At 46.6% G+C, this 11,951-nt stretch overlaps 1 protein-coding gene across 1 annotated transcript in view; it reads left to right on the top strand.

Moving 5' to 3' along the window:
* The first annotated feature begins 5,589 nt into the window (after window positions 1-5,589).
* Window positions 5,590-11,951, top strand: part of TRAF3IP1 (TRAF3 interacting protein 1) — a 30,955-nt gene continuing 24,593 nt past the window's right edge. Inside the window, exons 1-6 of the mRNA XM_063162705.1 lie at window positions 5,590-5,727; window positions 6,933-7,001; window positions 8,364-8,525; window positions 9,865-10,005; window positions 10,150-10,602; window positions 11,254-11,331. Coding sequence (XP_063018775.1) covers window positions 5,605-5,727; window positions 6,933-7,001; window positions 8,364-8,525; window positions 9,865-10,005; window positions 10,150-10,602; window positions 11,254-11,331 — 1,026 coding nt within the window. The 5' untranslated portion in view covers window positions 5,590-5,604. The remainder of the gene's footprint in view (window positions 5,728-6,932; window positions 7,002-8,363; window positions 8,526-9,864; window positions 10,006-10,149; window positions 10,603-11,253; window positions 11,332-11,951) is intronic.

Raw genomic sequence — 11,951 nt, 5'->3', positions numbered from 1 at the left:
CAACATTTCTGGACCAACATTCCCATCTCTGGGGAAGGTTTCCTCATTCTTTTTGTCTGTTTTTGTTTTCTGAGCCTCCTGCCTTGGTCCTGGTGAGGGCTCTGAGTGCAGGAGCAGCTTTGCTTTGTCTCATGTTTCCAATCCCTGTGGGGAAAGCACCAAGGATGGCAGGGAAAGTTCCTCCATCAGGACACAAATTAAAGCCACTCTGATGCCCTAAACTTATAAAAAGCCTTGGAAAAATTTTTAATCCCAATTTTAATGTGTTGTTTGGACTGGTTATTTTGAGCAACAGGTTTTGACTGAAATTAGCAATTGGCTTCTAGGGACTACTAAGCCACTTACTGGGAAATAATTATTTTTAAGTGATTTTTTGTTTGTTTTTGGTTTTTTGTTTTTTGGGGGGGGGGGTCTTTATCTTTTTTTTTCCTCCTTTTTTTTCCTCCTTTTTTTTTTCCTCCTTTTTTTTTTCCTCCTTTTTTTTTTCCTCCTTTTTTTTTCCTCCTTTTTTTTTCCTCCTTTTTTTTTCCTCCTTTTTTTTCCTCCTTTTTTTTTATCTCCTTTTTTTTCTCCTTTTTTTCCCTTCCTTTTTTCCCTTCCTTTTTTCCCTTCCTTTTTTCCCTTCCTTTTTTCCCTTCCTTTTTTCCCCTCCTTTTTTCCCCTCCTTTTTTCCCCTCCTTTTTTCCCCTCCTTTTTTCCCCTCCTTTTTTCCCCTCCTTTTTTCCCCTCCTTTTTTCCCCTCCTTTTTTCCCCTCCTTTTTTCCCCTCCTTTTTTCCCCTCCTTTTTTCCCCTCCTTTTTTCCCCTCCTTTTTTCCCCTCCTTTTTTCCCCTCCTTTTTTCCCCTCCTTTTTTCCCCTCCTTTTTTCCCCTCCTTTTTTCCCCTCCTTTTTTCCCCTCCTTTTTTCCCCTCCTTTTTTCCCCTCCTTTTTTCCCCTCCTTTTTTCCCCTCCTTTTTTCCCCTCCTTTTTTCCCCTCCTTTTTTCCCCTCCTTTTTTCCCCTCCTTTTTTCCCCTCCTTTTTTCCCCTCCTTTTTTCCCCTCCTTTTTTCCCCTCCTTTTTTCCCCTCCTTTTTTCCCCTCCTTTTTTCCCCTCCTTTTTTCCCCTCCTTTTTTCCCCTCCTTTTTTCCCCTCCTTTTTTCCCCTCCTTTTTTCCCCTCCTTTTTTCCCCTCCTTTTTTCCCCTCCTTTTTTCCCCTCCTTTTTTCCCCTCCTTTTTTCCCCTCCTTTTTTCCCCTCCTTTTTTCCCCTCCTTTTTTCCCCTCCTTTTTTCCCCTCCTTTTTTCCCCTCCTTTTTTCCCCTCCTTTTTTCCCCTCCTTTTTTCCCCTCCTTTTTTCCCCTCCTTTTTTCCCCTCCTTTTTTCCCCTCCTTTTTTCCCCTCCTTTTTTCCCCTCCTTTTTTCCCCTCCTTTTTTCCCCTCCTTTTTTCCCCTCCTTTTTTCCCCTCCTTTTTTCCCCTCCTTTTTTCCCCTCCTTTTTTCCCCTCCTTTTTTCCCCTCCTTCTTTTTTTCCTCTTTCCCTTTCCTCTTTCCTTTCCTATTTTCTGTTCTTCCTCTTCTTTCCCCTTTCCTTTCCTCTTTTCTTTCCTCTGGCTCACCCAGCTTGCTCAGACCTTTCTGGGTTTCCAAGTATAAGGAAATCTCCCAGACTTGAGTTGAAAGATTCCTACACTTTTCACAGCATCCTTCCTGACAAGTGTTGTTCAGAGTCCATGGCATTTCCAAGAGGTTTAGCAGGGTTAAATTGGATATTGGGGAGAAATCCTTCCCTCTGAGAGTAATGAAGGCCTGGCCCTGGGTTTCAGTTCTTCAGTTAAGTGGAGCTGTGCTTCCTCTGCAGGAAAATGAGCTAATGAGGCCAAATTTAAACTCCCCCCCGAGATTGCTCCTCAGGCATCTTAGATGCTTCCTAGGGAGTCAATGGAAAAACCGAGAAAAAGCCCACAAACCCAAAATAAACATCCCTCTTCCCCAGAGCAGCTTCTTCCCAGTGTTCTTGCTTCCTTTGTGACTCGTTCCAATGCCCTGGCATGTGGAAGCTGGCAACACCTCCTGTTCTTCCCAGCATCACCAGGTCCTGGAGGCAGAGCCTGTCTGGGAACCTAGGCAGGGTTGGGAGGAAGGTAAAATTCACTTCCCTGGAGCACCTGCTGGCAGGAGCCCAGGTGAAATGACCCACTTGGCATGGAAGTGTCAGCTTCCTTTTTGCTGGAAAAATTTCCTTGCCTGCCCTAAGCCCAGACTGAGCTGCTTTGTAATGGCTCTTTTCATCCCCAAATCTGATTTTTCCTTTACAGAGGGGTGTGGGTTGGAATGGAGTGGGTGATCCAGTGCCACCCCCTGCCATGGGCAGGGACACCTTCCACTATCCCAGGCTGCTCCAAGCCCTGTTCAACCTGGCCTTGGGCACTGCCAGGTATGCAGGGGCAGCCACAGCTGCTCTAAAAACTGTGCCAGCACCTCCCATGGAGAAATTCCCAATTCCCAATCTCCCATCCATCCCTGCCCTCTGGCACTGGGAGCCATTCCCTGTGTCCTGTCCCTCCATCCCTTGTCCCCAGTCCCTCTCCAGCTCTCCTGGAGCCCCTTCAGGGACTCTGAGCTCTCCCTGGAGCCTTCTCCTCTCCAGGTGAGCACATCCAGCCTGGCTCCAGCCTTGGAGCATCTCCCTGCTCTCTGGATTTGCTCCATGCAGTCCCTGTTTTCTTGTGTTGGGTCCCATAGAGTCACTGTTTAGTGATGAAACAAAAAAACCCCAATTTTCCTGATCCAATTCCCCTCCTGCTGACACACAGAATCTCTCCCTAACGCATTTTATTCACTGCCTGTTGTGCTGAGGGGCAGGGGGCACAATTTTGGGGCTACTTCCAGGTATTTTGGGGCTGGTTCCAGTTGTTTGGGGGCAGTTTCCAGGGGTTTTGGGGCTGATTCCAGAGGTTTAGGGTCAGTTTCTGGAGGTTTTGGGGCTGTTTCCAGGGTTCTTGGCCCGTTTCCAGGGGTTTTGGGACTGTTTGCAAGAGTTTGAGGCTGTTTCTGGGGCTTTGGGGGGCTGCTTCCAGAAATTTTGGGGTTTCTGTGTTTTTGGGGGCTGTTTCCAGGGGTTTGGGGAATGTTTAGGAGGGATTTGGGACTGTTTCCAGGGATTTTTGGCTGTTTCCAAGGGTTTGGTGACTGCTTACAGTGCTATTGGGGCTTTTTTCAGGGGTTTGGGGGGTATTTCCAGGAGTTTTGGGGCTGTTTATGGGAGATTTGGGAGCTGTTTTCAGGGTTTTCGGGCTGTTTCCAGAGGGTTTTGGGCGGTTTCTTGTGTTTTGGGGCTGTTTCCACAGCTTTTGTCACTGTTTTCTGGGGTTTAGAGGGCTGTTTCTGGGGTTTTGGGGCTTTTCCCAGGATTTATGGGACTGTTTCCAGGGATTTGAAAGCTGTTCCCAGGTTTTGGGTGCTGTTTCCAGAGGTCTGGAGCTGTTTCCAGGGATTTGAAGGGTGTTCTCGGGTTTTGGGGCCAGTTTCTGTAGGTCTGGGGCTGCGTGCAGTGTTTTTAAGGCTGTTGCCGGGTTTTTTAGGGCTGTTCTCGAGGGTTTTGGGGCAGTTTCTGGAGGTTTTGGGGCTGTTCACAGTAGTTTTGGGGCTGTTCGTGGGTATTTAGGGGCTGTTTCCAGGGTTTTGGGGGGCTGTTTCCAGGGATTTGGGGGCTGTTTCCAGGGATTTGAGACCTGTTCCCAGGTTTTGGGGCCAGTTTCTGTAGGTCTGGGGCTGTGTACAGTGTTTTTAGGGCTGTTTCCAGTTATTTGGGGGCTGCTTCCAGGGATTTGGGGACTGTTTCGGGGGGTTTTGGGGGCTGTTTCTGGGGTTTTGGGGCTTTTTCCAGGATTTTTGGTACTCTTTCCAGGGACTTGGGGACTGTTTCTGGGGGTTTGGGGCTATTTACAGTGGTTGTAGGGCTGTTCCCGGGGGTTTGGGGGCTCTTTCCTGGGTTTTTGGGGCTGTTTATGGGGTTTGGGGGGCTTTTCCCAGGATTTTTGGGTCTGTTCCCGGGGTTTTGGAGCTGTTTCCAGGTATTTGAAAACTGTTCTTGGGTTTTGGGGCCAGTTTCCGTAGGCCTGGGGCTGCGTGCAGTGTTTTTAGGGCTGTTCCCGGGATTTTAGAGCTGTTCTCGAGGTTTTTGGGGCAGTTTCTGGGGGTTTTGGGGCTGTTTACAGTATTTAAGGGCTGTTTACAGTGTTTTTAGGGCTGTTCCCGGGGTTTTTAGGGCTGTTTCCAGCGATTTGAGACCTGTTCCCGGGTTTTGGGGCCAGTTTCCGTAGGTCTGGGGCTGCGTGCAGTGTTTTTAGGGCCGTTCCCGGCGTTTTTTGGGCTGTTCTCGAGGTTTTTGGGGCAGTTTCTGGGGGTTTTGGGGCTGTTTACAGTAGTTTTGGGGCTGTTCGTGGGTATTTAGGTGCTGTTTCCAGGGTTTTGGGGGGCTGTTTCCAGGGATTTGGGGGCTGTTTCCAGGGATTTGAGACCTGTTCCCCGGTTTTGGGGCCAGTTTCTGTAGGTCTGGGGCTGTTTACAGTAGTTTTTTAGGGCTGTTTCCAGATATTTGGGGGCTGCTTCCAGGGATTTGGGGACTGTTTCGGGGGGTTTTGGGGGCTGTTTCTGGGGTTTTGGGGCTTTTTCCAGGATTTTTGGTACTCTTTCCAGGGACTTGGGGACTGTTTCTGGGGGTTTGGGGCTATTTACAGTGGTTGTAGGGCTGTTCCTGGGGGTTTGGGGGCTGTTTCCTGGGTTTTGGGGGCTGTTTATGGGGTTTGGGGGGCTTTTCCCGGGATTATTGGGTCTGTTCCCGAGGTTTTGGAGCTGTTTCCAGGTATTTGAAAGCTGATCTCGGGTTTTGGGGCCCGTTTATGTAGGTCTGGGGCTGCGTGCAGTGTTTTTAAGGCTGTTGCCGGGGTTTTTAGGGCTGTTCTCGAGGGTTTTGGGGCAGTTTCTGGGGGTTTTGGGGCTGTTTACAGTAGCTTTGGGGCCGTTCGTGGGTATTTAGGGGCTGTTTTCTGGGTTTTTGAGGGCTGTTTCCAGGGATTTGAGAGCTGTTCCCAGGTTTTGGGGCCAGTTTCTGTAGGTCTGGGGCTGTGTACAGTGTTTTTAGGGCTGTTTCCAGGTATTTGAGGGCTGCTTCCAGGGATTTGGGGACTGTTTCTGGTGTTTAAAGGGTTCTTTTGGGGGCAGTTTCTGGGGGTTTTGGGGCTGTTTACAGTAGTTTTGAGGCCGTTCCTGGCTGTTTAGGTGCTGTTTGCTCGGTTTTTGAGGGCTGTTTCCAGGGATTTGAGAGCTGTTCCCGGGTTTGGGGGGGGCAGTTTCCGTAGGTCTGGGTCTGTTTACAGTGTTTTTTAGGGCTGTTTCCCGGGGGTTTTTAGGGCAGCTTCCGAGGTTTTTGCGGCAGCTCCCGAGGTTTCCCTCCCCTGAGGGCGGCGCGGGGCGGGCCCGTTGCTATGGCCGCGCTGCCCCTTAGCAACGGGCCGTGCGCGCGCCGCGCGGGGCACGCCGGGAGCGCCGTGCGGGGCCGGGGGCGGGCGGGTCCCGCCGCGATCCCGGTTCGAGCCCCGGCCCGGCCCGGCCCGGCCCGGCCGCGATGAACGAGGCGGTGTCGCGGCAAACGCGGGAGACCCTGGGGCAGGTGATCCGCAAGCCGCCGCTCACCGACGCGCTGCTGAGCAAGCCGCCCTTCCGCTACCTGCACGACCTGATCAGCGAGGTGGGTGAGTTGGGGCTGAGGCACCCGCGGGCCTCCCCCGGCGTGTGGGGCGTGCCCGGAGCGCTGCGTAAATCACGGGGGTTTGGGGGGGGGAAATCACGGGGTTTGAGGGGTTTTGGGGGGTTTGGGGTGGGAAATCATGGGGTTTTGGGGTGGGAAATCACGGGGTTTTGGGGTGAGTTTGTGGGGTTCGGGCACCTGAAGCGGTAGGAGAAGGGTTAGGCGGGGTTTTGGGTGTTAGGAGTTGTTCCCTGTGAGGGTGGGGAGGCCCTGGCAAAGGGTGCCCAGAGAAGCTGTGGCTGCCCCTGGAAGTGTCCCAGGTTTGGAGCAGCCTGGGATAGTGAAATAGAAGAGAATCCCGGAATCGCTGAGGTTGGAAAAGCCCCTTGGGATGTCTGAGTGCAGCCTGTGCCCGATGCCCACCGTGTCACTCACTGAGTGCCGTGTCCAGGCCTTCCCTGGGCATGCTTGGACTGCACTTCATTGCCTGACTCCCCCTTTCCGCGAAGGACACTGTGAAAAATGCATGTATTTTATGACTGGCTTTTCGCAAACATTAAAATGAATATTATATGTGTTGTGTTAGAAAGTAATGCTGTATTAATTCTCTCAAGTAGTGTGTTACATATAGTTTTAGGTTATAAAAATTGTTAAAATAGAAACGATGCTACGTAGGATACTTTTTTAAAAGAAAGGACTGGCAGCGAGATAGCAGCCACAGGACACCTGAATCTTTCAGAGAAAAAGAATTTATTGCCCCATTATCAGGAGAAATGAACAACTTCCCACCTCAAGGGTGCTGTCAGGATTCAGAGGAAGAAGCTGACCATGGCCAGACAGAATCCTGTGTTTGAATGGAATTTATCCATCATATATGAAGTGTATGAATGTGCAACAGGCTGTTGCTTTTAAGGGTTAATCCTTTGTTAACGTGGGTCCTTTTTCAGGCTTATTTTGCCCAGAATAGGTACCCGGACCATCAGTAACTCTTTGTATTTGTTGTCTCATATTGTCCTAAATCCTAATTGTCCAAATTATTATTACTCTATTTGTATTACTATTTTTATAACCATTTTATTACTATTAAACTTTAAAAATTTTAAAACCAAGTGATTGGCGTTTTTCACAGACACATTTCCTGCTGCCCCACAAGGCTTATTGAGCTTTAAATGTTCTTGACTTATCCCCTTTCTTCTGTTTTTCAGGTGATCAGAGTGACAGGTTTTCTGAGAGGACTTTACACAGATTTCGAGCTGAAGTCAGATAATGTCAAGGTGGGCATGGGACTTCCATATTTATTTAGCTTTCAGGTTTTTTTGCAACTTGCCACAAGGTCCTTCTGATCTTCTCTGTGTTTAGCACCAAGGAGCTGTTGTTATTTTTGTTAAAAAGTTGTAAAACTTCATTCTGGTGGGTTATATTATACTTTCCATGGGATAAACACCTATAGATTTGTCTGCAACTTTTTGGTTTTAAGGAGTTTTTGCGATCTCTCAAGAGAATCCACAGCCCTAAACTTACTGCCTTCTGTATTTGTATGTACAAACACATATATATATATATATATATATATATATATATATATATATATATGGTATATAGATACATACATTAAATATCTGTGTTTAATATCCCAGCACTCACCTGTCTAGGACATGCATTCCACAGGAGCTTTATTGCAGTATAAAACTGGCTGATTACTGAAAGAGGAGGTTAATGCTATTACTGAAAACTCCTTTCCTTAAGTCCAAGGGTGACTTTACTCTCTGTTTGCTGCCTTCCCGTGATTTTTGGCTGAGCTGATGCCAAGTTCCCCAACTCCAAGCCTGATTTGGGAGCTTTGGTTGCTGATTCCTGGCAAACAAAGCAGTTTTTGTGTGTTGCCACTTAGGCAGCTGATCCCATGGTGTTTGTTTAACATAGCAACTGAAGTGTGAGCTCTGACTTCTCATCTCTCCAGCCAGTTCTTGCATGTTTTAGTCACTGATTAATGTATGTGTTTGTTGCTGTGACTGCTCCTATTGCTGTCAGGATAACTACAATTAAGTAATTTATAACTGAATTGTTGTTTTTTTTTTTTTTTGATAGTGTCCTTGTTGGCCCAAAGAGCAGATTTCCCAGCAGCTCCTGAGCAGGTCTTTGTTGCATCCATGTGCTGCTGCCTCTCTGAGAATTTCTTTCACAGATTTCTTTCACAGTCCATGGGGTTTTCCAGAACTCAGGCAGAAGAGATCAAAATCCTGGACTGTGGGGACAAATGTCTCAAAACCTTGAGTTCCTCTTCCCAAAGCTGATCAGGAGGGCAACTCAGCTGATTCCTTGGTGTGATTTCTTTTGGAGTTGTAGAAGATCAGTAGAATAATTTTTATCTGAGTAATCAATAGGAGAGAGCTTGTAAGGAAGGCTGAAATCATGAAGATTCCTTAATTGTGAGGACTTCTGTGAAATTTCACTTGGCTTTACTTTGTTTATTTGGTCTTTTGTATTTTACTTCTGATTTTATGTAATCATTGGAAGACATCATCTTTATTGAAGGGCAGTTGGGACAGGTTATTTGTGAAGTATAACGGTGAAGCTAAAACAATCATTATAATGATTGTGGAGACAAAAGTTTCTCTTAATTGCTCTTTTACCAGGATAAGGATTCCAAAATCAACTTCCTTCAGAAGGCCATCGATGCTGTTGTGATGGTGACAGGAGAGCCACTGTCAGTGAGACCAGCACGAGTTGTGGCTGGGCACGAGCCCGAGAAAACCAATGAATTCCTGCAGGCAATTGGGAAGTGCTGCTTGAACAAGGTAGGGCAGAATTACACAGATTTCATGCACGCAGGGAACAGGCACAGGAGGAGAGGAACAGCCTCAGGATGGGCCAGGGCATGCTCAGGGTGGGCAGAAGCAGGAATTCCTGCATGGAAAGGGTGCTCAGGGATTGAAGGGGCTGCCCAGGGAAGTTTGGAGTGCCCATCACTGGAGGTGTCCAAGGAACATTTGGATGTGGCACTCGGAGTTCTGGGCATCAGTCACAGCTTGGACTCTGTGGCCTTGGAGGTCTTGTCCAACCCAGATGATTCTGTGCCTCAGTTACCCCTGTGCTGTCATTAATTGCACAGCAGAAACATTCTGTCACCCCTCAGTAACAGCAGGTAGAGAGTTCATGATCTTTAGCAGGTGTTTGAGCCAGCTTCCCACAAAATGCATTCTGATTATTAAGGATTTTATTATTCACTGTTGTTCACTTTATTTGTTTCTCTTCTAATAACATTTATTAGATTTGAAGCCTAAAATGAAGCTCCAGCACCTTTAAAATTTTGGGATACAGATGCTTTACTTATACAGCCAGTTGCTCACCTTTGGCTTTACCTGCTTGGACTCTGTGACCTTGGAGGTCTTGTCCAACCCAAATGATTCTGTGCCTTAATTCCCCCTCTGCTGTCATTAATTGCACAGCAGAAACATTTTGTCACCCCTCAGTAACAGCAGGTAGAGACTTCATGATCTTCAGCAAGATTTGAGCCAGCTTGCCGCCCAAATGCATTCTGATTATTAAGGATTTTATTATTCACTGTTGTTCACTTTATTTGTTTCTCTTCTAATAACATTTATTAGATTTGAAGCCTAAAATGAAGCTCCAGCACCTTTAAAATTTTGGGATACAGATGCATTGCTTATACAACCAGTTGCTCACCAGTTGCTCCCACCCAAATGCATTCTGAATATTAAGGGTTTTATTGTTCACTGTTGTTCACTTTATTTGTTTCTCTTCTAATAACATTTATTAGATTTGAAGCCTAAAATGAAGCTCCAGAACCTTTAAAATTTTGGGATACAGATGCATTACTTATACAACCAGTTGCTCACCTTTGTCTTTATCTGCTTTAAGTCAAATCTCTTAATTTTGGAATGAAAGTAATATTTGCACTGTGATTTTTTTGATTGTGGAAATACAATAATGGAGACATTTCATAACTGTTTAAAAACAACTGCAGGAGCTGTTCTTACACGGAATTATTGCATTCTTTCACAGAATTATTATGTTTTTACACTGAATTGTTACATTCTTAAAATAATAATTAGTACATTAATTATTTAATGAAACAATTTACTCATTTCAGTGGTGTTTTTCTGTTCCTTGCAGCTGTCCAGTGATGCTGCTGTGAAAAGGGTCTTGGCTGGGGAAAAAGCTGATGCTAAAGGGAAGCCTCCACCCTCTAAACCTCGACATAAAGAAAGCAGAGAGCCCAAAGCAGAAGAACAAAAAAGCCATAAGGATAAAGAGGTAGCAGTTGCATTTTTTGGGGGTAGTGGGGTACCATGAGTTATTTGCTTGGGGTATTTTTAGCATTTTTGTGTTTGTAGGGTCATTGTGTGATTGAGTTGCCATGTGTTGGAATTTAATTTTTAGTGTTTGCTTTCTTTTTAGAGCAGGAGAGACACTGAAATTAAAGACAGAAGCCCCAGCAGAGACAGAAAACCCAAAGGAGATTTGAAAGAAAGCAGAGAAAGAGAAAAGGAGAGGGATAAACAGAAGAACAATGATGAGAGGCACAAAGAACCTGAAAGAGACACCTCAAAGGAAGCAGAAAAACAAGAGAGGGAAGGAAGCAAAAGCAGAGCGACCAAGCAAGGGAGAGAAACAGAAAAAACCAAAGGAAAAGGAGACCCAGAGCGAGGAGAGGACCTCAGGCAAGATAAAGGACAGGAAAGAGAGAAAAGACAAGAAGGAGGAAGAGAAAAGGACAGGCTGAAAGGAAGAGACAAAGACAAGGCCAGGGACAAAGAAGGAGAGAAAGACAGAGAGAGAAGAAGAGATCGGGACAGAGAAAAAGATGGGGAGCACCTCAGGGAACATGGGAAGGAGAAAGCAGAGAAAAAGGTAATGGAAGTGTTATTTTGGGGAAGAACTTTCCCCACACTGTGGTTGGGACTGTGTTTGCTCCAGTGGCCTTCCATGTTTGTATTCCATCAGGAAGAGCCCTTGTTCCAACCCCTGCCATGGGCAGGGACACCTTCCACTGTCCCAGGCTGCTCCAAGCCCCAATGTCCAACCTGGCCTTGGGCACTGCCAGGGATCCAGGGACAGCCACAGCTGCTCTGGGCACCCTGAGCCAGGGCCTGCCCACCCTCACAGGGAACAATTCCTAATTCCCAATATCCCATCCATCCCTGCCCTCTGGCACTGGGAAGCCATTCCCTGTGTCCTGTCCCTCCAGGCCCTTATCCAAGTCCCTCTCCATCTTACTTGTTGGCTCCCTTCATGTGCTGGAGGCTTTCTCAGAGTTGGGACTGAATGGTCTTTAAGGTCCCTTCCAACCCAAACCAGTTTAGGATTCCTGGATATTCTAAGGATTATAGGCCCTAAACTGCCCTGAGAGCCACCTCTTCATTGCCTTTCTTTTTGTTACTCTTCTATTTCCTCTTCCTCTAAGTATTTCCTATCCTGCTGTTCTATTCTCTTGGTAGAAATTCAGGACTGATGGGCACCAAAATGCTTCTCTTGAATCTAAACCAGTTCATTTCTTTCCAGCCCTCAGATTCTGAAGAATCCTTGAATAGAAAACCACAGAGGCCAACTAAAGACAGCAAGTGCCAGCCAGACACTGAGGTTAGTAGTGGAGGAGGTAGGAATAACCAAAACGTTGCATTTTGATTTTGGAATCTGCTCAAAAACAATGTAGGGTTGAAAGGTGGGTAAATGGCAAGTTTTAGGGCTGGGAAATAAATGAAATAGAAGCTTCCCTGGGATTTTTGGTTGTTTATTTGTTAAAAAATTTCTCTGATCTTGGACAAAAAAAGTCTACTCAATTTATTTTATTTTGCAGATTTTATTTCTGTGTGTTCATATTTTGGACACTTTGTAGGATCACAGACTGGTTAGGGTTGGGAAGAACCTTAGAGCTCATCTCTTCCAGCCCCCTGCCATGACTTTTCTTTATTCTTTACAATCTTTCCTGGAAAGCTGATAGGGTTTTTGTATTTGTTTTTGAATTTTAGCAGAAGTTACTGTTTTGGAAAGAAAAAGAGTCCAGTGTTGTTTCAGGGTCCATGGTTTGCAGCTGGAGGAGCAGCTCTGCACAGGAGCTGCTGCTTGTGTGTCACCACTGTGCCTCCATCTGCTGCTTCCTGATGACCTGAGGCAATTTGGGGAATTATGGAGCCACGTGGCCACATGTTTAAAGGGGAGACTTCAGTAAATAAACCTAAAGCTGCACAGGCTGAGGAAAA

The sequence above is a fragment of the Melospiza melodia genome, chromosome 8 (assembly GCF_035770615.1).
Source record: "Melospiza melodia melodia isolate bMelMel2 chromosome 8, bMelMel2.pri, whole genome shotgun sequence".
Lineage (NCBI taxonomy): Eukaryota > Metazoa > Chordata > Aves > Passeriformes > Passerellidae > Melospiza > Melospiza melodia.
This window is presented reverse-complemented; position numbering and strand designations above follow the sequence as displayed.